At 44.7% G+C, this 27,718-nt stretch overlaps 1 protein-coding gene across 1 annotated transcript; it reads right to left on the minus strand.

The window, feature by feature from the left end:
- Nucleotides 1-131: 131 nt before the first annotated feature.
- On the minus strand, nt 132-27,676 carry trappc12 (trafficking protein particle complex subunit 12). The gene is made up of 12 exons (XM_030044443.1): nt 27,541-27,676; nt 24,772-26,146; nt 23,021-23,137; nt 11,228-11,341; nt 10,609-10,747; nt 6,396-6,508; nt 6,070-6,142; nt 4,534-4,607; nt 3,482-3,580; nt 2,981-3,084; nt 2,217-2,304; nt 132-1,318 (listed from the first exon to the last, which is right to left on the minus strand). Exons 2-12 carry the CDS (start codon nt 26,134-26,136, stop codon nt 1,076-1,078), a joined length of 2,529 nt encoding a protein of 842 aa, XP_029900303.1. The 5' UTR covers nt 26,137-26,146; nt 27,541-27,676; the 3' UTR covers nt 132-1,075.
- Between the last annotated feature and the right edge of the window lie 42 nt (nt 27,677-27,718).

Genomic DNA, 27,718 nt, shown 5'->3' on the forward strand with positions numbered 1-27,718 from the left:
TATTTAGGATAAAACATTTTTTCATATACATAGCAATACAGCAAGATTAAATGAATCATGATCAACACAACATGTAAACAGTGATTATTACAAAAATTCAGGATAGGATAAACCAATAAAAGATTTAATGAGGAAATCATTTAGATACAATCTTTTTTTTTTCTTTTTTTTACAATAATTTCCCTACTGTGATATGTACAATTTGGATTCCCAATATTTTACATTCCTTTTGTTAAGCCGATAGGATACAGTGCACTCCAAACCTTCGGCTGCAAATATCCATTTCTTCTTTCTCCACGAGGTAAGAATAGAGCGAACATAAATGAATAGCTGAGATGGGTGGCCTACTACAGTTTACCCCAGTTACAATGATGATAACGGTGAGAGTAAGGGATGAACTGTTAAAACAGGACATCTGTGGGAGCTCATTAGTTTTTATGTGAGTGTTGCTGAACATAACGGAGTTGGAGTTCAGGATAATGCCCGTGCAGTCACGCCAACCCTCGCCTTATGGCAGCTGACTCAAAATTCAACCACTTCAAGTTTGTAGTGCAAGATGTGTGCAGAAATGTTTTCTAATCAGGCTTAGCTGAATATACTTCTGTCCTAGAATGACTATTATTTGTTTGATCAAGCTAATTAATATAGGGTCCATCTGCATTATAGGAACTCTTGCACATCCAGCACTTTTGAGTCTTCCACTTTCCAAAAGTAAATCTATCAGCCTGAGAGCCAGCAAAGTAGGCATGGATCAGTGTGGGTACGCCCTTCAAATGCATACAGGTCTTTTAGTTTTTACACTGTCCTTGCAGGTTGATATGAAGAGAAATGTGTGTTGGGGCTTGGTTTCCCAAAACCATATTGTAACAAAGAAAACCTCTGTTGATAGATGTCGGCATGCTTTGAGGAAATTAAGCTGAGCACTAAACATGTCCCTTTCTGACACCATCCTCTTTCATATCAGCTGGATCTCGGTCTTCTTTTACATATTCTAGTCTCGGGGTTTTATTCCCTGTAACAAGAAGGGGGGGTGCAGTAGTGTTGGTGTTGCTGTGTGGGTCAGTCCTCCCGGCTCTCAGACCAGTTTGAGGCACTGCGTGTTGAAACTGTCCCCCTCTCGGCAGGCCACGGCCTCCAGCAGCGCCTGCTTCTTCTGGGGGCTGCGGGACGACTCCAGCTCATACATGGTGGTCAGGTTGAACAGGACGCTCTCGTGCAGGTAGAGCGCCGGGTCCTGCTGCACCAGGCCCTCCAGCTGGCCCAGGGACTCCTTCAGTTGGCCCAGGTAGAGCAGGCACACTGCAGCGTTGTTGTTGGCCTGGGATGGAGGGAGCGGGGAGCACCAAAGCACATCATTTTACTAGTTTAAGCTGACGTCTATTGAGAATGTGTTGAGGGATTTAACAATAATATTCTGCAAGTGTCTTGAATTGAACTTAGAGGATGACAGGGCTTCAGAAAGTACAACTTTTTCAGAGCTGCCTGGAAAAGACTTTAAAATAGCAAAAAGTTTTATATCTATGAGAAAGGACATGGAAATGAATTGTTACAGGGGGCTACAAGTGGGCAAGAAAAAACTCGCCAAAAATCCCACAGATAATAAGGGAAAAGGGGAAAAATATTGAGAAGGACCAGATAAAGAGGGAGTCCCTTTCTGACTAGTCAGGTGTGCAGTAGGTACCAACTCGGTGGGTAAATTATCAAAATAAATGAGTAAATTAGACCAAATTGACAAACAAACTAAATAGCAAAAATAACAAAATGTAGAGTCAAACAATAAATTATATTATCTAATTGCTTTATGATGTAATTCAGTGCAATACAAGAAACATCAACATCTTTGTTGGTCCCTGTCATCTTTTGATCAAACTACACAGCTGAGCATTTGTCTGATGCTGTTTGCCTTACTTTACCACTGATGTCATGAATCGCACTTCTCTGTCCAATTTCATAGCTGCATCAAAATGAACCTTACTAAACAATAAACCAGTCACTGCATGGTTAAAAATTGTAAAGTGCACTGAGTAAGAGTGGAGGTAAAGTTCTCTGTTGACGTAGCAGGCTGCAGTCAGCTTATGTTTTCCACAACCTAACCAGGGTCAGATCTTACCCCCAGCGCGACTTGAGCTCTGCTCAGGCAGGTTTTATCCTTTAAACCTGCTGTAGAGTAAATAACACAAGTGCAGGTGTGTTAGAGTGGATGTTGCAGCACTTACCACCGGGTTTTTCGGGTCAATTTTCAAGACCTCGGTGAAGGACGTGTGAGCTTCGGCGTAGTTGTTCTGACTGAGATAGACAAATGCCCTGGAAAGCATGCAGACACCATACTACAACTAAGTGTCCTTTTTTAAAACACCTGCAAATTCAAACTTTTCTCAAGTATTCACATATGTATGAAACAGACCCAGAGTTAGAACATTTTCTCTTTTGGCAAATGACAGAATACCTAAAACAATCAGTATTTTAGTACTGCTTACTTTTTTATTGCTCACATATTTGTCTAATCCACTTTGTATCTCTATTTTGCTAAATACAGATAAAGATATTTTTTGTTGTAATAATAATACTGATAATAACTCATGTATACAGCATTCTTCCACCCTGGAAGACAAAGTGCTTTTCAAATAAAACAAAGTATAGTGTAATAAATGAAAAACAAAACATACATAACACAGAGCTAATTATAATGTGACAATGATCAGATCAATCAGCTGCCTTTATGAAGTGAGCATCAACACACCCAGTGTGAGTGAAACAAGCTGTCACCTCGCCTTCACTTGATACTCGCCGTCCCTGCATGCCACAACGGCAAAGGTGTGACCTCCTGTGCTAAAGCGCGCGCCGCAAGGAAGCATCAACCTGCCAAAAGCCCTCAGGCAACTACTGCTAATGCGCAGTGAAAACAATCGTGAGGAACATGCGTGTGCGCTGCATGGAGGCACAAAATGTACAGCACACACACACACACACACACACATACCTGTTCATCAGCACGTATGTGGTGTGACCAGGTTGGCTGCCCTTGGCCTGGCAGGTTTTCTCCACGTCCTGGAAGTACCTCTCCGCCGTTTTAATGTCTCCAATCTGTCCGGCAACAAGGCAACAGCAAAACTTCAACAACCGCTGGGCGTGTGTGTGTGTATGTGTCAAGGTGTGTATGTGTCTATATTTTGAAGTGGGAGAAGCATGATGCGATTAGGCTAGATTAAATGAAACTGTAATGACCCCCGTGGGGAGAATGAGTCACTGCTGCAACAAACAGATGAAAGAACAGAAAAAAAAATTGGGAGTTATGAAGATGACAAATCAAAACACTGAGGATAATACAGCAAATAATGTTTTAGTGCACGGATTTAACTACATGCAAATCTATCACTAATAGGTACAAGCTTATTAACAACAGTAAATACAAATCACAGAGGGGCTTGCAGTTAAAAGCATGGAAAAATGTGTGTGTGTGTGTGTGTGTGTGTGTGTGTACCTGCAGGAAGATGCGTCCTATGCCACTGAGCAGCTGCACTCTCTGCTGGGGTTCGTACTGGATGATGGAGTGATAGGTCTCGACAGCCAGAACGTAGTCCTGTAGGGAGAGAGAGAGAGAGAGAGAGAGAGAGATGGTGATACACACAGACGGAGAGAGAGAAATAGAGGGATGAAAGAGAGGAAAGAGGAAAACAGGAAGAGATAAACAGAACATTAGAGGGTAAGAGAGGTGAAGGTAGCAGTTCGAGGTGTGGAGGTGACATGAGGTGAAAAAAGGGAAACTCGGACAAATATTGTGAAACGGGAGGAGGTAGAGAGAGATAGAGGGCGAGAGAGGTAAACAAGAGTAGAGTGGGAGCATAAGAAGAAGACAGAGAGAGAGAGAGAGAGAGAGAGAGAGAGAGAGAGAGAGAGGGAGCATCGATCAAGCATATGGAGCATTAGCGGGGAGACGTGACCCCCGTCCCACCTCCAAACTGCACTGCCACACATTGCTCACATGGTGACTGGACTGCTGAGCAGGGCAGGGGACGGAGGGCAGTGACTTGTGTGTGTGTATCTGTGTGTGTGTGTGTGTGTGTGTGTGTGTGTGTGTACTTGGTAAGAAATGGTGCTTATGCAGGCTACAAGTAGGGATGGGTATTGTTTATTTACGTCTCTGTAAGTAAAAATCTCGACTCTGACCACTAGATGGCACTGCGGCTCTCTCTACAGTCTGGCCCAAATCCCCCTCTCCCCCCCTTCCCCTAGCTCTTTCTCTCTCTCTCTCTCCCTCTCTCTCTCTCTCTCTCTCTCGCTCTCTCTGACCAAGAATCCAATTAGTGGTCAGTCTGTGGGGATTTCACTGTGAATCCTCCACCAGCCTGGCATCAGGGATCTCTGAGTCACACACACACACACACACACACACACACACACACACACACACACACACACACACACACACACAAACTTGCATGTAGACACACATCTCAAGATGCTCTGACACATGCTCCCTTGAACACACACAGCCACACGCATGCTATCACACGCCCCCCAACACACACCTACCTTCATCAGCAGCAGACAGTTGGCCATGGAGTACATGACCCGGCTGAGGCGAGACCTCCACAGCTGAAGAGACGCTGGAAACACACAGAAACGAGAAGACACACACGGCGGCTTCATTTTAAATTTTTTAATTTTTTTTTAAAGGGTGAACATGGTGCACGCAATATCAGATGAAATTACACTTTCAAATCTCCGCTCCACCCTCATGTTTGGCCATTTCTGTGACTGCGTCCTTTCTCCTAGTCATCTATCCTCTTCCTCCCTCCCTCCATCTATCCATCCATCCATCCCTCCCTCTCCTCCTTTAATCACACCTCCCGTCTCTTCCTCACCAGGGTTTATTTTAAGGAGAGGAGGTGAGGAGACACTGCGGCACACTGTGCTTTCCGCTCTCTCTCAGACAGAGTGTGCCCTGTGGAAGAGCTAGTGTGTGCAGGCCTATTAGTATTCATCACTGCACACGCATGTGTGTGTATGTGTGTGTGTTGGGAAGAAGAGCTAATCACTCAGTAGGGGTCTGATGTGTGAAGGCAAGGCTCTATGTTATTGACTTGACTGTCTGCGTGGGCAGAGAGAGTGAGGAGAGAGAGAGAGAGAGAGAGAGGGAGAGGGCACAGCTATTACATTGCTTTTAGAGGAGGAGGGAAACTGGCAGAATTGGCACACCCTCACACATACGAAACCGAACGCGCGCACACACACACGCGGAGATTCATGTGCACATCACCCTGCCAATTTACCCAATTATAGCAGGCTTTTTGGTACACTTAGCTCAACTTCTGCGATTGATTCCTTTCTCACCACCCGAATCAGCTGCTTAAATGGCCTGTAGTCCCTCTGCAACATTTTGGAACCAAAACACAGCCTCGGAAAAAAAAAAAAAAAAAAAGTTCTGACTCCAAATTAGTGGTCATGAGCGCTGCGTATCACAGCGGAACACCACATTAAGATCAATCACTGTGCTGAGAAAAGTTTGGCATTTGCTCTTAAGTTTGAAGGCGAAAAGAAGAAGAGCGGAGAAGGAGAGGGTGAATCAGAGGCAGGTAGAGGGCTGTGAGCATCTGACTAAAACTGGTGAATTTCAGATTAAGGCGCATGCCTATTTCCCCGCAACACTTGTGCAGATCTGAGTGGATTGGATAAGATTGATCTGTATTGATCTGCTTGGCGTGAAGGGCTGGAGGGACCGTTTTGATATTCAGTACAAGTACTGAGGCAGTGAGGTGCTAAACACTTTTAGAGCGCCGCATTGGTGTGTGTTTGTGCCTTTCAGCGTGTGTGTGTGTGTGCGCGCGCGCATGTGTGCCTGCCCAAGGTATGCCGCAGTCCTGCACCAGGTGTGCCTTTTGCTTCAGTGCTTGTGTATGTGCATGTCTATGTGTGTGTGTGTTATCCACTGGGGCCCATGATCTCACTATCCACCCACATTGTGATGCATTCTGGGACTGAGGCCAGGCCTGTATCCCTGTATCACATGTGTATGTGTGTGTAACTCTCTGTGTGTGTGTGTGTGTGTGTGTGTGTGTGTGTACCTACCTTGTCTGTTCTCCTGGGTTTGGGTGATCATGCTGCCATCCTCAGCCAAGCCCTGCTCCAAGTTGCCTAGAATCTGTTAAAAAGTGTTAAAATGTGAAAAGTCAAAGGGGCAAGTCACTTCGGTGGCGTCTGGGGTTGTTATGTGTTTGAAAAAGAAAACAAAGTTAGCTTTATTAGAATACACAACAATGTAAGAATCAAGCCATCTATGACTGTGTACAGGTGGGATTAAGGATTTGCATGCCTGTGTCTGCTGACAGGCATATGCCTTTCTGTGTGAGTGTGTGTGTGTGTGTGTGTGTGTGTGTGTGTGTGTGTATACTGACAGCGTGGCAGACGGTTTTGAGGTTGTGCAGACGGTCCAGAGCCTCCTGGGGCTTGGACAGGTACTGGGGGAGCTCAGCGTGCAGCAGCCGCATGGAGAACGGCACCATGGAGCCTGGCGGGGAGGGGAGGGTGGGAAAATATGGAGGGTGAGAGAAGCGGGGGCAGATGAGAGGGAAGCAGAGGAGCGGATTGAAGAGGAAAAGGGGGAAAACACATTGAGGGAGAGGAAAAGGGAGAATAAGAAAGAGGGTGGGTTGGGGAGGACATGGCAGGAGAGAGAGAGAGGGTGAAAAAAGAGGCGGGGGTTGGGGGCAGAGAGAGGGAGAGAGAGAGAGAGAGAGATGAGAATATAAACCCATCCACCCACACACAGACTGCACACAGCCCTGGAGGCAAGAACCTACAGATGGCATTGAGCTACGTATGGCTGCTTATTAAACCCTCTCATCTCTCTCTGTGCTACACAGCACCATCACTCATTTCTCTGCCTCATCCCTCTCTCGCTCTCCCTCTACATCACACCCTCTCTCTCTCTCTCTCACACACACACACACAGACACATATCCCTGAGGAAGAGCCTATATCCAGGTGAGTCCCCAGGCTTTGATCAGGGTCTCTTTGATATTGCCATCAGATCCACAGCTCAGCTAGCTGGACCTTCTTGGCTGCTGATTTTTGCTCCTGCCTGTCTATCCGCCTCTACTTCTATCTCTCTGTCTGCTTGCCCTTTCTGTCTTCTGATCCACATGATATACACTCCTTTCTATTCTCTCCGTTTCCCCCCAACCCCATCTGGTTGGCTGTCTCCGCTGGTGCTCGTATTTCTGCCTAAAAATGTCTCATCTTCTCTCTCTCTCCCGATTGAATTCTTGATTGTCTCTCAGGGTTGTTGACAAGTTTCGTCAACTTCAATCAATCCTTTTTAAAGACCCTTTTTAATGCCAGTTACAATGAAATCTGAGACCCATTTTGTAAATGAAAATGAAAATGACTGTAGTTGTTAGTTAATACAACACAGGCCGGTCTGACTGGACCAATTTCTCACCAGAAAAAAAAGAGTGCACCAAGAAACCGCAACATATTTCAAACTACTTAGCAACAACATATAGTTTTTAGTAGTTCTTCAAATTCTTGAGCTTGTTCGGAGCATAGTGCACCCACTGGCGCTTCAATACACCATGTAATTTTGCTGCTGGAGCATCAAACAGTCTGGTAGCACCAGCTGTCTTGCAGTGTTCATGTTTCATGACACTAGATCGTTTCTTGGCGCACCGGAAATGACACAGCCTCAGTCGTAAGAGAAATGAGTGTGAGTTATGATTTTGTTCATAACGCTGACAGCCACCATGTCCACCAAACTTCAGAGAATTTTCTCTGTGGAAAGTCTTTGTGGAGCCAATAATGAAGCAGCAAGGAATCAGGATGGACCAGGAAACACACATAAGCTCATATGCAGCACACCACCAGAACATGGGCATCGCTGCCACCAAAGAAAACCTGGTCACTTTACGGTACTTAGAAATGATCTAAACTGGCCTCTGATGCTGTGAATGAGGAAATATGCATCACGCTACATTCTGTCTCACCTGTTTGAAACTTGTGCGCTCAGCTATGAAACCAAAAGTGAAACTTAAAATTGTATTTTTTTTTTTCCCAAACTGGCATGTGCAACTGTAGGCAGGGACGCTTAATGAATTCATAATCCTCTACAGGCCTTGCTATATTAAAACTAAGCTCTCTCACCACCTCCACAACCGCACTGTCAGCCTATGGGAAACACTGGGCAAGAAGCTCGCTTACCGTGACTGGATGCAATGAACACATCCAAGTTAGTGTTCCTGTGTCTCTCTGTCATATCAGGCATGCACTTGTGTAGATTTTGGTTTCTCTCACTGTTTGTGTCCAGCTTATGCCACAGATGTAACAGCAAGTTGCAATGCATGCAAATTCATGAGAAATATATCAAAAGCTGACTGAAAACAAGGAGCAGCTGCTTACAGGAAACATGCACAGCTAAAGGTTGAGGACGTAAACTGTATTAAGGATACTGGGTTGAGGTAACATCCTTTCCAACATTTTACCACTTTCTCAGGACCTGTCTGTCTGTCTGTCTGTCTGTCTCTACAAACGTATTTATTTCTCTCTTCTTGCTTGTCTGTCTGGCCGACATTAAACCTATTGACTCTGAGGTTGTTCACAACACAAGTGCCGAGGCTGATCCTCTTTCATCCGGCTGAGAAAAAAAAAAGCGAAAGCCCTTTTTTCAAAGGAGTCGGAACGCTATAAAAGCACCAGCCTGGTGTTTGACCCCGAGCCCATCCTATTTAACCTGAGAATACAGACGCAGCTCTTCTCACTTTAATTTATTGATCCATGCATGAAAGGCATCAAAATTTAAAGTAAAACAAGAAAATATTGGTTTAACAAAAAAAAGGGGCCAAGAGCGCACTTGTCAAGTGAGCGCAGTTGTGAACAGGAGTTGCTTTTTGAGGCTCAACTTTTCACTTGGCAAACAAATTAATAACTGACAAACATTGATTCTTATTCAAGTGCTCAGTCAATCCTAATTCTTTGGAGAGCAATATGTGGGCAGGCCTCTCTCAAGGCGTTCGAACAGTGTGATCATGGATAATAGATAGTCGATGGGTGCGTTGGGCCGGAGAAATGTTAGACTTGTGATGCCAGGCTACGAAACTCATGCCAGTTTGTCTGTGAGCACCTAGGAGGGCACAAAGCATTTAATATTGAGCAATGAAAATTCAATCGGTGCTCGCTTTAGAAGGCTGCGTGGTGGAGCTTCGAGTGTGTGCTTCCGCGCGCGTGTGTGTACGTGAGTGTGTCTGTGCATACAGCTGCGTCTCTGCTACTGCCTTCACTGTGGTAGCCCGAGGGGCGAAGCCGATCCAAAGTAATGGGAATACATTAGAGAGCAATTCATGCAGTGTAAAAAGAGGAAAAACAAAACCAAAGAACGGCTGGAGACAAGTAGAGTTGTTGGAGCTTTTCAACGATACTGTCTAATATCGAGCTCCTGAGGTGGCAGAAACTTTCCTTTGAATATTTAATAAGACAGCTGTGTGCGGTGATGGGCTTGTGCATAGCAAAAACATAGGTAAAACCTTTTTCAAACCCAGGCTACTTAGACATTTAAATCTCACAGATAAGAGCTTTATGGGAGCATTACAGCACACTCATGAATGCGATTCAAGAGAAATGTCAGCTTTTCTAGGGAAATAAATAAAATATCTATATTCTTTTGACGGATGTTAAACGAGCCAAGCATTTACCAAGCAGGTAAAAAATAAATGCTATGATCCAAGACGGCTGTAACTTTACTGTATGAGCCAAAGCTAGTTCAGCATTATCTAAAACTAACTTTGAACAATACTAGCTGGATGGCCAAAATAATATCGCACTAATATGACAGGTTTTAGCCATTTTGTTTGTTGGTCTGGGGATGCAGTGGAGCAGTTAGCAGCTAGCTAGCATTACTGCAGCTAACAACTAGCAGCACTGCAGAACAAAAGCATGGATAAAGCGACAGGACTGTGCTAGCCAGTGTGCTACTTAACTACTGTCAGCTGTGTCTAAGGTGAACCAAATGAGATAAGATGCATTTTTAACATTTGTTGTGGGGAAATGGGGTCAGTGGGGTATGATCAGTAAATACAAAGACACAAAGAAAATGCACCGGAGCATATTATGCAGAGAATAAAGCTCTCTTAATGCTCAAAGAGTGGAGTGTGCACCATGCAAATCAAAATTTCAATGATAAAAGGAGGATGCGGCTTCAAACTCTGACAACTATTGCTATTAAACTTGTTCAGCCGCACCCACTTTTCTGCTTTGTTGTTTTGCCTCGCGGTTGCTTTGCTTTACAGAAAAGAGGCTTTGCCTTTCTACCTCTGTGGGCGTTCCAAAACCAAATAAATACTGAATCTGAAAACAGAAAACTGCTTTGCTGTACCTACATCGTTGCGACTAAAGAGATTCCCGTAGCAAAGTGAACGAAGAGGCTGACGTTTTGGCATTTAAAACGGACTGACCTCAAAGGGAAACGTCCATTTCTAAATGCAGAGCCGCTCACTTGCAGGAAAAAGCTGCTGTTACGCTGCTACACAAGGTCAACGGGGTGTTGGATTCTTAAGTTCGGAGGATACAGCAGTGTTACAAGTTGACTCTGTGTGTGTGTGTGTGTGTGTGTGTGTGTACCTCTCCTCCCGGGGTAAACAGTGGGGTAGTACTCATAGTAGAGGTCTGGCTGGTCCAGGTTGCCAAAGGGCTCCATCTCCAGCTCAGCATTTTGGAAGAGGTTCAGCTTGGTCAGCAGGGCCAGCCGCACAAACCACAGCTGGAACACACACACACACACACACACACACACACACACACGCACACACACACACACCTATGTTAGTGCATATGAAATTACACAAATGCAAGTACAAAACAAAAACCAAACAAACAGTATAAGAGCCTTAATACACACAGAGAGAGAAAGACAGACAGAGAGATCATGTGCATCTTCCAATCTCCTCTGGTCACAGCTGTTGCTCTCCCTAGGAGGTACTGCCCTCTGCCTGTCATGCACAGAGTGTGTATGCGTGTGTGTATGTGTATTCATGCGCACACGCGCTTGTGTGAGTATGTGTGTGTGTGTGTCAGCTCACTCTGTTTCTTTTGACTCTAATGTATGCAGGCATCTCTTGGCTTCAGCCTTCTCTCCCCCTCTCTCTCTCTCTCACACACACTACAGAGGGATGGAGAGAGAGAGAGAGAGAGAGAGCAATAGACAGATGTATGGATGCATAGACAGACCCTGGTGTCGTACCTGCAGTGAGTCGGTGGTGTGGGAGGTTGGCTGGCCACTCTTGCCGTATCCCTGGCCGTGGGCTGTCAGCAGCCGGCCTGTCAGATCCACTGCAGCCCGCCAATTCTTACTGCTCTGCGGGGAGGAAGACAGAAAGACAACAACAATGCAGTGTATATCTAAAAAACACATTATTTCAGGGTTTGTGCGTGATAACAGGTCACCTCAAATAATATAAAGTGACGCCTGATGTGTGACACAGCCACAACACCCCGTTCTATGAATGAACTTTATGGCCCGAAACACAAAAAACCCCCAACAAAACATAATAAACAAACAAAAAAGCAAAAACAGGAAAGCTAAATTTGAATTTGAAATATATGAAATGTGGTTGCAGGCATTTCAACTAGTTGTCAGAAACGTGATTTGTCTTGTTAGAGAGATTAAAAACGGCCTCGGGAGGACACATCACTAACAAGGCACTGTGTATCAAGCACTTTTGTTCAAATATTCCAAAAACGCATTGAACTCAAACTTCACTGGGCTGTTTGATGAGGAGAATCCTCGTGCTCTCGCAGGTGACGACGGTTTCCTCCAAGTTCAATTTAAGACGCTTTAAGATCTTTTTTTAATGCCAATTTAAATCATATTTAAGGGCAAATTGCGCCGCCGGAATAAGCCTGAAGGGTGTAACCGGAATCAGAGCACATGTACGTGCAACCGGGGAGATTTCTCCCAGGAAAAATAGAACACCAACATTTTTAAGACCTCTGAAAGAGTATTTAAGAATCAAAGGCAATATCGGATTGCCCTCAATTTAGATAATAGCACAGACGATGTGCTCAGATGCAAAATAAAGAGATGCACCATCTCCATACCGAGCAAAATGCATTATGGTAGCAAAAGCAAACAGGTAATAATGAGCTGTCTGAGGCTGGGAAACAAAGGGATGTTCCATATCACATGAGGCAGGTGTGTGACTGAGTGTTTGCATGTGTGTGTGTGCGTGTGTGTGTATTCAAAAGTGTGTACAACAGGGTGTGTAACAGTCAGGCAATGAGGCTGGAGGACAAAGTGCCCATGCACACACAAACAGGAACGGGCGAGTGAGCGCGTCCGTGCACACACACACACACACACCTAGATATTAGCAGCATCTGCTTCCACAGGAGGTGGTACAATAGGTACGAGGGGGACAGAGGTGGGAGGGGGGTGTAGAGTCACCCCACCCCATCAACACACATGACAAGGTCGGCTCGCCGATTGGGTCCTAAGTGCTGCGCCATTCATCATAGCCAGGGAGCTAATTAGGCGAGAGGGGGGGAGTGAAAGAGAGAGGGACGCTCGCTTTCCAGTCATCTTTCTCTATCATGATGTTCATCACCCATTTCTCTCTCTTTCTTTCTCATTCACTCCCTTTTCCTTCCTCCCTCCTTTCCTCTCCCCCTCAACCGTTTTCCCCGTCTCCTCTTCAAGATTCTCCCACGCCATCCTCTCATCCCACCCATCCCTCCATCTTCCCTCTTCTGCTCGCTCGTTTCCTCTCCTTCCCTCCCCGTCTTCTTTCCCCTCCCTTGGACTCTACTTTCTGCCTCTCCTCTTCCTCTCTGTCATTATTTCCTCCCTCCCTCTTTCCCTTCATTCCTTCCACATTTCAACCTCCTCTATCTCTCCTTCCTCCTCCTCCTCCCTCGCTCCCTCCTCTCCAGTCCTGTGCCAGTAGCTGTGCTGCCTCTGAATCTTCATTAGGGGGGGAAATGAAGCTGAAAACGAGGAGGCAGCCTGGATGGCCAAAAGCAGCTGCAGCCACTCACACACACACACTCACACACACACACACACCACAATACACCACTGCCCTGCCACCGGGTATTAGAAGACAGGTGTGTGTGTGTGTGTGTGTGTGTGTGTGTGTGTGTGTGCGTGTGATGGGATGTGTGTAGAGCTGGGGAAATGAGAGCACAGTGAGCCAGCAGTGGTGTACAGTAGCCACATTCCGACACACACACACACACAGACACACACACACACACACACACACACACACACACACACAGCTGAGATAGGGCACAGATGGATAAGGGGTTTCAACAGTGGATAAGCAGGATATGGATGGGAGAAATCTGGCCCACAAGTCGTGAAAGAGTCCAGGAGATGGTGTTGGGTATAGTGGATGCAAAGGGGGGGAAAAAATAAATAAATAAACTTCGGGCCAAGAGAGCTGGATGGAGAAAAAAAGAATCAGTGGGGAGCAGAGAGGAGAGAAGGAGATGAGGAGAAGAGAGCTGAGGGCCAAGAGAGCTGCAGCGAAACACTGCAAGGAGCCAAACTGGAGTTAAAAAAAAAAAGAAAAAAGAAAAAAGAAAAAAGAAAAAAAACAGAGTTGTACAAATGAACTTCAGCTCTGGCCTTACGTAACGGTGCAGTCTTGCTATGCATAACTTTACTTTACGGTTTGATATTATCTTACATTGCCCTATAATTTTAGAACTTTGAACCAAAACATTCCACACCATAAATTATAGACATTATATGTGCGATGCAATTTGTGGAGGCGGCAGGCAGTCTTTGTGGGTACAGAGGCGATTTTCTGTGACTGGAAGGTCACAGGTTCAGTCTCCGTTTAGAAAAAAAAAAAAAACAAAACGGTGTCTAACTCCGACACGGTGTCCTTGAGCAAGACAATGAAGAACCGCTCTCTGCTCCTTGGCCGTCTCAAATGACTGAGCCTGAATCGCAGCTCCTCTGCTGAAAAAATCTATTGTGTATGTCTTGGGGCATATGTGGAGAACGTCCAGGAGTTGGTCTGCGTGTGGGGTGGCCATCAAATGCTCAACTAATTAAAAAAGTACATGGAAATAAATGGTCTGAGAGAAGATGGTGATGATGGGGCCTACACTGTTATTCCTACAACAGCCATGTGGTTTATTCAGTGGGTTCAAGTTCACCGAGTAAACTTTAAATGCCACAGTTCACACAAAACAATACAAAGCAAAACAAAACAAAAACATAGTTAGTGGGTGATTTGGCGAGGGTTTCAGTCTGTTCAAACTAAATCTGTTGACCCCCAAATGAAAACAAATTAGAGGTGGATAGAAACAACTTGCTGGTGTTCTTTGTTAGTATCGTTTCCCGTGAAACTCTCCAGCCCCTGAGGGCTGTGCATCCGCTGAGCATCTTTCTCATTTTTGGAAAGTGCTGTTGAGTTTCTTTACATGTAAATTGTTGATGGTTTGATCTCCAAAAACGAATACTCATCCACCCCTATTGTGCTGGGGTGAAGGGAGACAGATCTTGGCAGACTGGAAACTTCACCAAACCACAGAAACTGGAATAATAGATTACACAAGGTTAAGTTTTTGTTTTTTGGGTGAACTGTTCCTTTAAAGGTTCAGTTTGTGATTGCAGTTTGGCAGCCCTTATTGACAGACCAGCCAGTGTCTTCTTTCTATTCCATTAACGGGGTTTAATATAGTAAATTTTCACTGATTTTTTTTTCTAAGCATATCCTATGTGGACAATTTTACATGTACTTTTAGACTGTATTTTTTTATTTAATTTATTTATTGTTTTGTTACATTTGAATGTTTCACTGGAAAGACACTGCAATTATGATGGGTTTAGAGAGTTGTACCTTTTCACACTATCCATTCACACGTAAATACACCAGAAATTTACACAATCAAATAAACTTCCACATATGTTCAGTGAGCATACAGAGAGCTTTATGATAATTTGCCTTGAATGTCACCTCAGTATACAAACCACCCCGTTACCCAGGTTTCAATAATTTCAATTAACACCGAGGAGGTGGTGGGAGGAGAGCAAAAAGGAAAAACAATTGGCTGATATATGGATGGTGATTAATAATTTAGCTCGGCTCAAATTACTCCGCAATAAGGCATAATCAGATCCCCCAAATCAAATGAGGAGGCATTACTATGGTGATTTATTACCACTGATATTAAATGAAGAATTGAGTGCAGAGGCTTGGCGAAAGAAGTGTGTGTTGAGATTGTTAATTCTCTGGCTAGATGGTGAGGAAGGGCTATTTTCTTTTTTTTTTTTCTGTCCTCTTTTTCTGAGGACAGCAGATAGCACACCTGCCTTTGTTGCTCAAAGAACAGTGAAAACAGGCAAATGGGGAAAAAGGAAAGAAAGAGGAGGGGGTGAGTTGACAACAAAGCCAGATTTGACCCCATAGGTTGACAGTGCTGTACTTAGATGGTTCCCCAGGTAAGCGTTCAAATCCACTCATCCACTGGGGCAGCCCAAAATAACTATTTTCTAAGACACTTTTCAAGGGGACACAGTGAGATGCAATCTGTAGCCCTACACTTTGACAAATGGCCGAGATGTGGATAGATGACAGGTAAGGCAGTGCCAGTCGGATCGTGGATATCCACCTACAACAGTCTTTGGCCTGCCGACAGCAGATGCCTTGGGCACCTTCAGCAGAACAGAAAAAGATAAGTGGGTAGTAATTAACACTCCCTTCAATGGTATTGCAGTTTTTTTACACACTCACCCAGACATACATGTGCGATGCACACATGCGCACGTTTTCACTCATTACGTCCTCTCCCTCACACATACACACACACACACATACATAATTAGTTTCGTTGCAAGTTTAAAAGGGGTGAGCCTTCTTAATTGTGTTGAAGATCCCAAGTTCAGTGTGCCTTTCCTCTGAGTTAAAAAAAAGACCCTGCATAACAAAGCTTGGCGAACAAACGAACGCCCACTGCTGGCTCTCTCGCGAGACCTGAAGCCTCCAGGCAAATCAGACTTAAAAAGGCTTCCTCATCCCGCCTTTGGTTAACTCAGGGAGCTCCTGTGCCACTTCAATTAAGCCCCAGCATTTTGGATTACACAGAGGGGGTGGGGGAAAAAAACAAAACATTAGCAATATGCAAAAAGCGCACGCTGGTCGTGGGAACAGTGGCTAACTTTGCTTTGATGCCTCTGTAGTTGCTCCTTTGTGTCTACAGACACTTGAACCGAGAGAGAACGTTGCCCTCAAGCTGGAGGACGGTCTCCCTGGCTACTGTACTGAGGAGAACTTCACACGGCGGCCATTTTGTGTCCCGCAGGCAATCACTGAGCAGTTCAAATAGAAAGTACTGGGCATTGAGAGACACCGAGACACAAAATGCCACAATTTATTATGTGAAGATACTGTACTAGCTCATGGCTTGTGAGGGAACTCTACATAACACTCCCTGGGATGCTTCAATACGACTTCCAAGTTCTGAGTGATGCTCCTCTGGGTAATATCAACGACTGACTGACTAGTGGGCTACTGGATAGCGTTTGATGGTGTGGCTGTCAACAATAACAACATTTCCCATTTCCCCCAAGCTCTGAGAGTGCTGCTGAAGACAGCTTACTAAAGAAGTTAGACCTAGTTTACACCCAGTCACTCCAAAAGTGCAGCACTCACTCAAAGTTTCCCCAATATTGCAAAAGCAAATGTTGATGACAGAGTTGGAGTAGTAAGTCGAGGAGATGTGGGATATAGGGAAAATCCACAATGAAGAGGTCTTCTATCAAAAAATATTGACCGCAGTGACGGCAAAGAGGTTTTCCTCCATGGTTTGCCTCCACAAAGGTCATTATTTTTCAACAGAGGACAACCTCAGATTGGATTATCTCACTTGTTACATGGCTTTACCTCATGAAAGATATACAATATATTGATTGTGCCATCCTGCTGACACTAGGTGTTGACTGGACATTTTCTGTCTATGTAGCCTGCTTAGTGTGTATAACACAGCTGCAGCTTGACAGTGGTCTTCTCTTTAGAAATGATCAACCTCATAATGCCTTGGTCGACTAATCAGAAGAGAGTATTCAGCATATCTGTGTAATAATGATCTGATTACCTACATTTGCCTACTACACAGGCAGAGCAAGGTGAAAATGACCAACACCAGGGCTCAGACACACCCTTCGCCTCTCCAAAAGCTGACGGTGCATTACCCAGACCTCGGCTTGCAGCTGTAACTGCCGGTGGAAATGACAGCCATGTAAAAAGGTTACGGTAATCACAAGTAAAGGTTACGGCAATGATATCAAAGTGCGATGCAGCGGCCAAGTGGTTGGCGATGATTATGGGGGCGTGTTTGTCTGTCTGACCCAGCCAAGGTGGGACTCTCACAGACACACACACACACACACACACACACACACACAAAGACACACACACTACAGACCTGGCCCCAGGCCCAGACGGCATCACACTGTGGGAGGAGAAAGGTTACAGTCTCCGATGAGGTAGTACAGAGGGAAGCCAGAGTAAGATGGGGGGGAGAAAGAGAGACAGAGAGATAAAGATAAAAACAGAGGGAGAGAAGGAGAGATGAAAAGAGAAGGGGGGTGGCGGCTAATGAGAGAGACAGATGAGGCCAGCCCTGGGTGGTGCTGAGCCAGAGACCAGCCTGGTGCTGACCACGCCACTGCAGGGACAGGACAGGAGAGAGAGGTCACCAGGAAAACAAAGGCAAGAGGAGAAGGCAGGCCAGGGCCGCTCGCTCAAACCCACTTCATTCAGCCTCAGAATACTGTTGTCATGATAACCACAATTCCACTCCTACTTCAACACTATTGTAGAAGACTGCATCCTTTATTGGATTTTATAAACGCTCAATACTTTCACCAAATGTGTTCTGCTGTTCTGCAAGCTGAAATTCCATTTCAGCATCTCCTCCAGAGGGAGAACACTGTATTGGAATAGTTAAAAGAAGAACATAAACGAAGTGGGATTGGAGTAGACGGCGTTTGGCTTTTGACAGCCGACTGCAGCAGTCAGTGCAAAATTCAACAGTCAGCCCACCTAAACTGGCAGACAAAACTGGTGCTAAACACACACCCAAACCCCTGGGAAAAGGTGCAACCAAGCTGACAAGTCAGGCAGGTAAAAATATTGACTTTCCAATTAATGGCAATTATCATTTAAATATTCCAATATTGATTCTTAAAATCTTGAGATCCGTTGTTTGTCTATTCCTTTTTTAAGCAGAAATGTGAACATTTTTGCCAAATGTTATTTGTAGCATCCCTGCCGTCCTGCCTAAGTCATTAGCTGAACTACCAGCCTACGGAAAGTCAGTTGACCAAATTACACATTTTGAACTAATGAATGAACAGTGGTGGGAGCTCACTGCTTGAAGTCAATGCCATCAAACCTAATGGTAGATGTTTTGATGTCTTTTGGATGGCTGGACAAAAGCAAAGCTTATATGTAAGCTGCAAAACAGCTTGTAACTGAAATATTCCTAAATTAATTGATATGGAATCAAACTGAAATCAGTACTGACCAAGGACCAAGGATGGCTTAATGCTGTTTCTCGCATGCAGCAGTAGAGTACTGAATTTGTAGATATTAAACTTAACACTGGTATCTAAGTTAAAACTTATTATGACAACACTAACCCAAAGAAAACTACGGCTAACAGTGTGCTGGCGAACAACGACAGTATGTTTGATGAGTGCATTTAAATTACGGCTCTACAAAGAAATCTCAAATGTGTCTGTGTGTGTGTGTGTGTGTGTGTGTGTGTGTGCAGTGTCAGTTCTCCTATGTATATTGAAGTATGTTCACTTGCTCGTGGATATCCACACACCAGATAACCATGGTGACATGACGGAAGAACGAGGGAGAGAGAGAAAATGCAGCCTCTCATGCTCTGAAGTCTTATTTCCTCCTCTGTTGCTGGCTTCCATGTCCCTCCACTTCTCCTCGCATTTTCCTCCTCCCACCCTCACAGAAAACTGCATGTGTGTGTGTGTGTGTGTGTGTGTGTGTGTGTGCACTGTATTTATACTGTGTTCTGTGTGCATGCATCCAGTGTTTGTATTTGCATTGTATAAAGTCTGTTCTATGTGTTTCAGTGCTTCAGTGTGTCTACTGGGTTGCTGCATATGTGTGTGTGTGTGTGTGTGTTTCTTTGGTTGAGTATATGCAGTATACGTGTGTGTGTGTGTGTGTGTGTGCATGTGCATCAACACAGGGAGTGTGTGCGGTGGCAGTGGGTGCAGCCACACTCTGGCTCTGCAGCATGACTCATTCTGCCAGCTCACAGCAGACCTCTGCAACACACACACATGCACGCACGCACGCACACACACACACACACACACACACACACACACAGAATGATGCCACATGGTAGAATAAAGCTCTATGGTGAAGCTACAAGCTTCAGAACACACACTTCCAGGTGTAAGAAATATACAAAGAACAACCACAACTGACAACAGCAATAGATGATGGTATGGAGTGTGTCAAAAACATGTAAATAACCCAAACACTCACAATACAAATACACACACACACACACACACACACACACACACACACATATCAAAAGAGACACCAGCCATCTGTATTACATTCTATGTGATCGATCAAATGTATTGACTGGTGTTGACTGGTAATCAGCAGCACCAGATGAGATGTCCACAAGCCCGTTGTCATTTCCACTACACCACCTGTGTGTGTGTGTGTGTGTGTGTGTGCGTGAAACCCCCCCTTTTTCCTAGCCGACCGAGCAGGCGACATCACCTAAGAAAGCTTTCTATAGTTTTCAGTTTCTTTATTTTTTTGCCTAAAGTTTTGGAATTTCATGCATTATTGGTCAGTAAATCATTTGAATGCAGAAAGCAGGCAGATGGTGTGTGATCCATTCATCCTGGGAGCGACTTAATGAATGATATCAGCAAAGCCGCCCCAAGGGGGAGCAGGCAGTGGGGAGGGGGGGGGGTATCTCTGATCGGGACCAAACTGAGCTCCTCATTAGTGACGAGGATTGGTTGGCGCTCTGTGGGACAGCAGGGTGACGCGGCGAGGAAGGAGGCCGTCCTTCGACCGGAGGTTCCGGGGTCAAGTCCCCGTGCCGGCAGTCATCTGCCCTGCTCAAGTGTTCTTGAAGTATCACTTTTTGGGGTTTCTCCTTGGTCTGGCTTTTTTAAAAAAAAAAAAAAAAATAGGGGTCCTTGCAGTGTCGCAGTGGCGAGGGCCTGATGACATCACATGGTAATTTGCATATGAGTGGTGGCAGGAGCTGTACCAATTTCAGGGTGTCTGCACAATTAATCAAGGCAAATCCAAGACTTTTTAAGAACTTTTTTAGTGCCATTTGTCCCTTTCAGTACCATTTACAGTGTAACATGACTTCAATATCGCCAGTAAAATGAATGTGAAAATGTGTAAGTATTAAGAGACTTTTTGAAGGCTTGAGCAGAGATAATCAAATTCAACTCTTTTCAGGGCTGCCAAACGCTTTGGGATTCAACACATTTACATTTTTTTAAACTGGTCTGAAAAAGAAGATATGAACAAAGCTGTGGTCAGAAAGGTCACTACGCTGGCCACAGTGGCTGTTTATGGTGAAGCAAACAATACTGCTGAGGGACTGCCTACACAACCAAAGAGGGAACATGAACTACTGTTAAAAAAAAAAATAATAAAAAAAAAAAACACCATGCTGTATTATTAATGTGCACCCTCTGCTGATGGAATGGGACTCTGCACCAAAAGACAAATGATTTAAAGTGAGGTTTTTATTCAAGTTTGGGTTTTTTTTTTTCACTTGGCATTAAAGCAAAACTCTTCAAAAGCCATCAAAAAATGTCCCTATGCAGGAAAAAGCGTGCAGTGTTCCAGCAGCTCCTAATATTCAAAGGTAAAAGGCTTGTTACCGTGTAGCTCTCTGTTTTGCCTCGCTATTTTTCTCTTGCAACACTGCCTTTTTTTCAGTTTTTCTTTCCTCTGTCATTTCTCAACATTTCTCAACATTTCTCCTCCAGGCCTACCTTCCTGGCTCGCCATCTCCCTCCACCTCCCTCTCCTTTCCTTCGCCTCTAGCTCCAAGGAGCCACCCACACCAATTGGCAGTTAGCGTATGGTCCTCTGACACACGTCCACACACGCGCATGAGATTGTATTTTTAGCCTGCAGTCAACTGGACTTTATGGTGTAAGAGAAAGTGTGTGTGTGTGTGTGTGTGTGTGTGTGTGTGTGTGTGGCCCTGCAGACTGCTGTCCAGCTCCAGCAGAGCTTCTGCCTCAGATCGTGCGTCTGCGCGTGTGTATATGCGGTGTGTGTGCACCAAGTCCAGAAGGCCCTTGAAATATGCACAGCGCTCCCATGCATAATACATGGGCACAGCAGGAGAAAAGAACTTGTGAGCCGAGTGGATCTCCACCTCTCCATCTCTTCACCCCTCCCCTCTCTTCCTCTCTTTCCTCCTTTCTCTCCTCCTCTCCACTTTTCCCCTCTATCACACCGTCTGCTGCCGGTGCATATGTTTTAAATAACAACTGTCTCTCAGGGTCATTTGTGGGTCAGATATTATGATGGAGGGGGTGCACAAGGGGTGGCCAGATAGATAGATGGAAGCACGAAAGGGAATGAGGTGAGACTGCGCGGTCACAAAGCAGACACACATTTTTATGCTTGATGGAGGAATAGGGGAGCGAGGTAATGCGGAGAGATGGAAGACGAGTGATTCACTGTTTTCAGCTGGCCCAGGCCCGGCCAACTAGCACTTTCAGCGCATTTACTAAGGAGCCTAGCTGCCAAAAGGTCAGCCAAATTACAGAAACCGCGGGGACGTCAAGCTGTTGTGACCTCGCGATGTGCTGTCATTTTACTCGAGAGAAAGTCATCAGGTAATGTTCTCAGAAACAACCCGGCGTCATGTACATGCACAAGAAGAAATAGAGTCATTAAATCAGAAGCCAATGAAGCCGTAACCCAAATGTAACCTCCTTTTAAAAGCAGAGGTTTGAAATGTTTCTGGAGGTAGAGGATGTGGGTATGTGTGTGCGTGTGTGTGTGATATTTGTGTGTATTCTCCTCTCTCTGTCATACATGTAGGGCTGCAAGTTAAGACTAGCTTCATTACTGACTAATCTATCAAGATTTTTTGTCGAGTAATCATTTAGTCCGTAAAATGCCAAAAATAATGACTGATGCCCATCGGACGTTACCACAGCCCAATCAACAATAGCCAAAGGAAAAAAAAATATGATATGAAAAATGACTACATAGTACTACTGTAAAGCTATAACCTGTAAATATTTGGTATTTTTACTTGTTGACTGACTAATCAATGATTAATTAATTACTTCAGCCCTAGGTAGATGCATGGATGTATTCTGCACATATTTTCTCTGTGCATTTTTATTGCTGGTCTCCACTTCTTTTTTTGTGGTATGTGCTCTTTCTTGTGTATGAAATGCACAATTCAAATAGTGTGACTTAAAAATGGTTGGAAGCATTTTTTTCCCCCTCATATTTCTTTCTTTTCTTGGTTCCCTGCACAGTCATTTGTCACATCAAGTCATCCTTTACACTTATGCCCCAGTCAGTTGAATGTAACGCTTCTGTCTCACTGTAACTGCATGTATGCATGTGATGTCACGTAACATCTATCCATGTTAAATCACTTGTTATGCGTTTGTCTTGCTTCATCAATAAGAAAAAAAAAAAAAAAAGAGGAAAAAATTCTTGGAAGCTCGTTCAAGTTAATGTTGAGGTACAGACAAAATCAGCGAACAAAAATAAGCATGGCGTGCAGAGTGCAATGAAAGGAAAGGAAAAAAAATCCATGAAAAGCCCTATTGATTAAAAAGCCGAACTCATGCCAAGTACTCCAAGTATGGAAAACATATGAAACCTACTGCTTTTTTTTTTTTTTTTTGATGTGGCATTTATTTTCATGTAATTATGGTGAATGATGGACTGTATGGCCTGTATGCATAAGCACACGCGCTTGCGTACACAAAGTGTTGTCTCGGACTTACAATGAGCTGCTTGAGGCCTGCGAAGGACTGCTCGACACAGTTGGCAGTGAGGACCTGTCGCTTCATGGCTGCCTGCTCGCCCAGGAAACGTACCATCAGGTCTTTCACAGCATCGCCCTGCAACAACAACAACAACACACACACACACACACGCACACACACGGCACAATGCAAAGGGACACAATGATCCACAGTGCCTTATATTACCATGACTGCATTGTCACCATGAGTGTATGTGTGAATAAAGCCAGTCAAAACAACACACTATTCGGGTATAACTAATGAAATCAGTCTGCACAAAAAGAAAAGAAAAGAAAAGAAAAGAAAAGAAAAGAAAAGAAAAATTGTTATAATTGATATAGCTTTTAAAGCGGGTCTAACTGGTTTGCTGAAAATCCCGTCATGTGAGCAAGAGTGAAGGGAAAAACCTTGATTTTTATTCACCATCAATAATATTTTATCAAGGATTTTAACTCCCTTAACTGGTCTAATGAATAAAACCTGAGACTGGAGGTGGCCGCGCACTAGCGTATTCTTTTGACTAAATAACAACATGGATATTTTATCAGTGTTGTTATTCAGGCTAAATGCTGCTGTTGAGTGTGATCATCCGTAACATCCATAAGAGAAGCCACAGAGTGGGACCAGGGTGAAACTCTGAGGGCCAGTTTCAACACAGTGGGGTAATGTTACACTGGCGACCACACCCAACGCACATTAAAGCAACCCTAATGCCAGTAAAAGCAAACATTAGACGGTTAATGACTTTGGCTGTAACTTCCCTAATGTGATTAGAATATAAACATTCGATACTACTCACTGTCTAAGTTACATAATTACTTATTAATGCAAATGAGCAGGCAGTAGCCCATAATTCACTGTTATCTTGGACCAAGGCAGCTCAGCCACGACTGACTTTCACTTTAACACAAAGCGTCCGCCTGGCAGAGCTGTGCTATAGGCACAAACAACACAACCTTCATCTCTTCAATAGGGCTAGGCAATAACTCAATATTCGATCAATATCGTGACATCAGACTCTATATTGTTTCAGATTTGGATACTGTACTGTCTTTTCCTGTTCTATTATTTGCTTCCACAACACTGTGACTGTTTATCAAAAATCTCTTACATGAAAAAATCTTATGAAACGTGCCGCAGTCATCCCTACAATATCAATACCGAGATGTCTGGTCAAAGATACTGTGATATTTGATTTTGTCAATTTCACCCTTGTTTTATAATTAGCAATAGGCGATAATGGACAGATAATCATCATGGCAATTCCAACAAATTATTCCTATGTCAAAATAAATTGATACCTGCATGCAAGTAAGTGCAAAATCACTCACTTGCATGCACTCAATCGTATGTCTATATAAAGTATGATAAAACCTGGTGTCATTCTGAACAATATTCCCTAATTCAGTTTAAGATATCATTTTGAGAGATGTGACTACAGGTTTGCTCTGACAAGGTAATTGTGTAACACAATAACCCAATATCATAACTGCATTTCAGTGATAGTTTGAAAGACAACGCTGAATTATAGCCGCTCCTGGTTTTAATATTGTGCTGATATGTTTTCAGAACCGCAATGAGGAAGTGAAAAAATGCATCCAGCTACATCATTTTCTATTGTAAATAACAATTCGAAAATTGCTGACTTCTTTTTGACAAATTTGCAAATTTTCGCAAGTTCTTTTCAGACATTTTTGATAAGCAATCTTCCGCCAAAGTCCTTATCTTACCTGCAGGTTGTCAAACTTGAGGCCGGGCATGGTCAGCCTATTGGTCTCTATGTAGACTGGGCTGTACTGCTGCGTGGCCACAGAGATCAGCACCTTCCTGGTCTCCTCAGACGGCAGCCAGGCATCATGGCGTCTATCCACCTCGCTCAGGCGCAGCGCTGTGGCAAACGGGTCATCGCTGCCCGAGAACACAGCCTGGAGCTGGTTGAAGGGCTGTGGCTGAGCGGCTGGGCCCGTTGAAGCTGGGCCAGGAGGTGCTGTGGGTGCGGGCACTTGAGTTGGAGCGGTGGCAAGCTGAGGTGGAGGAGGCTGGGCCTTGGGTGTGGACTCCATGGCGGCAGGGCCAAAGAAGGAGCTGGGAGTGGGAGCGCCAGAGTCTAAAGGTCCCCCAGGGGTGGAGAGGGAAGAGGAAGTGGAGGAGAGCTGGCGTTCAGGGGCGGGGGCTGCATGTGCCGGGCTGGGGGCGGGAGGGCTCTCAGCGTTGGGGTTCGAAACGGAGATGAAGGAGGAGGGCGCAGTGAAGGAATCAAAGAAGTCGGAGGCCGGATTGACCTGCCCGCTGTCGGTGAAGAATTTACTGAGGCTGGGGCTGGGCTGGCAAACAAGAGGGGCGCTCAGCTTGCTGGGGGTGCCTGCTTCATCACTGCCCCCGCCGCTCCCCATGCTGAAGCTGGGGGACTTGATGAGGGTGGGCTGGAAGCCGTCGGGCACCAGGGACTTAGGCTGGGTGCCCTGGCTGAATATGGTGCACACTGGCACGGGCTCGTCTTTGGGCTTACTGTCTTTGCGATCCTGTCCCGCTGGTTCGTCACTTTTGAGATCAGACGGGCTTGAAGTGTCCCCTTGAAGAGCGACCGAAACAGAAACCTCGACTTGCTCTTCTGTATCGCCCTGCCCCTCTGTGTCATCCTCGACTTTCTTCTCAGATCGTTCTGTCGCCTGCTCCTCCGCTGCCTCTTTGGTCTGATCTGCACTCTGCCCACTTTCAGATGTGTCCTCCTTGTCGACTGAAGCCTCCCCTGCATCTTCCTCCCCCTCCTCTCCTCCATCCAGCAAGGAGTCAATGGGAGCCACATCGTCTTCCTCGCTGTTATTAGGCGAGTCGGAAATCATGACACTCTCCATCATCTGGTCGTTGAGCTTGTCCAGCAGGCTCTCCGAGGGCGTGGCGCTACTGTCCTCCTGAGGAGTGACAAACTCTCCCCCGAGGTCTATGCTGTCCTCCTGGAGGAGGACACTGTCTGTAGAGGGAGTCTGACTGGAGCTTGGCTCAGGAGGGGCTGGAGCTGGAGCTTCCTTGGTTACATCCTCCACTGTGATGTCTAGGGTGACCGGCCGCTGGGCAGGAGCCTCGCCGCTATCCATCTCACTGCTCCTGCAAATAGAAGGAATGCACAAAAGCAACTATTGGCCTTTCAAGGATTCAATGATTCAAAGGCTTTATTGTCACATGCATGAAATAAACAAGTAGTTAATGCAGTGAAATTCTTAGTTTGCTGTGCCTCTATCCTCATGCCATTAGTTACTGCATTTAAAATACACTAGAAACTGAGTTAAAAAAATAAATAAAATAGAATTAAAGGAGGATAGTATTATCTTAACCCTCCTATTATCTCTGGGGTCAATTTGAGTCCATTCAATGTTTAACGTCTTTAAACACATAATTAACATCTTTTTTAGTGTCATATTTAAAGACTTTTCCAAAATTAATGGGAACGGGTGGGTTAACACAAAATGAACATGATGATGTGTTTTCAGTGTCCTGTACACATTTTGTACTCGTCAGTGTTTCTTTGGGGTCGATTTGACCCAAGGCTTTTTTACCCCCTTTTTTTGCTGCATAAAACATAGAGGAAATAAACATTTTACATTTTACACAAATTAGTTTTAGTTGTTTTGGATGACACTGAAAAGCTATAACATGCCATTTATAACCAAAAAAAAAAACAAAAAAACTTTGCTCTGCTTTAGGGTGCTCACCCAACATCACCACAGCTGTGCTGGTGCCACAACCACTGATAGTGACTGTGACATGTGGGATTCCCTCGAGAACTTTGATGTGTAAGGGGGGGTGAGTGGGGGAGATTATGTTTCATTTAAAGAACTATTTAGGTAATCAACAAGACACATAAAGTACCTGACACATAAACTTGGAGAGCATTTATTATTACAATCCTTTCCAGGAGATCTAAATTACTGGGGTCAAACTGGCCCTAATTGATTTAAAAAAAAAAAAAAAAAAAAAAAATGACAGTAAATTTGAGGGTAACAGGAGTGTTAAGCAATGTGTATAGAAAAACATATTTGAAGACAAACATATGCAAATACACACACACACTTTCACTGATATTCATATATCTGCATGTACACACATATTACCCCTGACACACACAGATTCCTACATACTGTCCATCCCTACATGCACACAGAGGCAGACAGGTAAGCACAGGACTGATGCTGTACTCTTTAGTCAGCTACAGCACCACATCTGTTTTGTCTTTTCGACTCAAGCTCATATTCATTCATTCTGTGAGTCCTGTCATGTCCCCAGCTGTCACCTGGGACATCAGACTGATCTGTAATCAAACTGGTGTTAGCTAGCTGTCTAGCTAACGTCCGGTCAGCTGGTTAGCTAATGTTAGCCCGGGGCTAAACAACTCATATACGATCAAACACAAGCTTAAAACTACCCACATGCAAACATACATTAAATCCACCGCCGCGCTATTCATACCACTTCGCAATTACAGGACAAAATGCAGCACAAACCTGATAATGTTTTCTCAGCCCTCACTTAGCTTGAAACTGACAGCTACAACTAAACAGCGCATGCGCACTTCTACCAGGAAGCTAGCCGAACGGTGTCCGCGAGTTGACATATTTCACATTTTCGAGCGCTTTTCACATTCTCTAAGGCTTTTACGCACTTAGTACAACGTAAACTCAG

This window comes from Myripristis murdjan, chromosome 22 (genome assembly GCF_902150065.1).
Source record: "Myripristis murdjan chromosome 22, fMyrMur1.1, whole genome shotgun sequence".
NCBI classification, from domain to species: domain Eukaryota; kingdom Metazoa; phylum Chordata; class Actinopteri; order Holocentriformes; family Holocentridae; genus Myripristis; species Myripristis murdjan.

Bases quoted from the DNA above. Each gene is read 5' to 3' on its own strand.
- trappc12 (XM_030044443.1), bottom strand. From the start codon at position 26,136: ATGGATAGCGGCGAGGCTCCTGCCCAGCGGCCGGTCACCCTAGACATC. The intron at 6,143-6,395 runs GTCAGTATACAC...ACTTTTTAACAG, and splicing joins TCAAAACCGTCTGCCACGCT to ATTCTAGGCAACTTGGAGCA. The intron at 4,608-6,069 runs GTAGGTACACAC...GTGTGTTTCCAG, and splicing joins AACCCAGGAGAACAGACAAG to CGTCTCTTCAGCTGTGGAGG.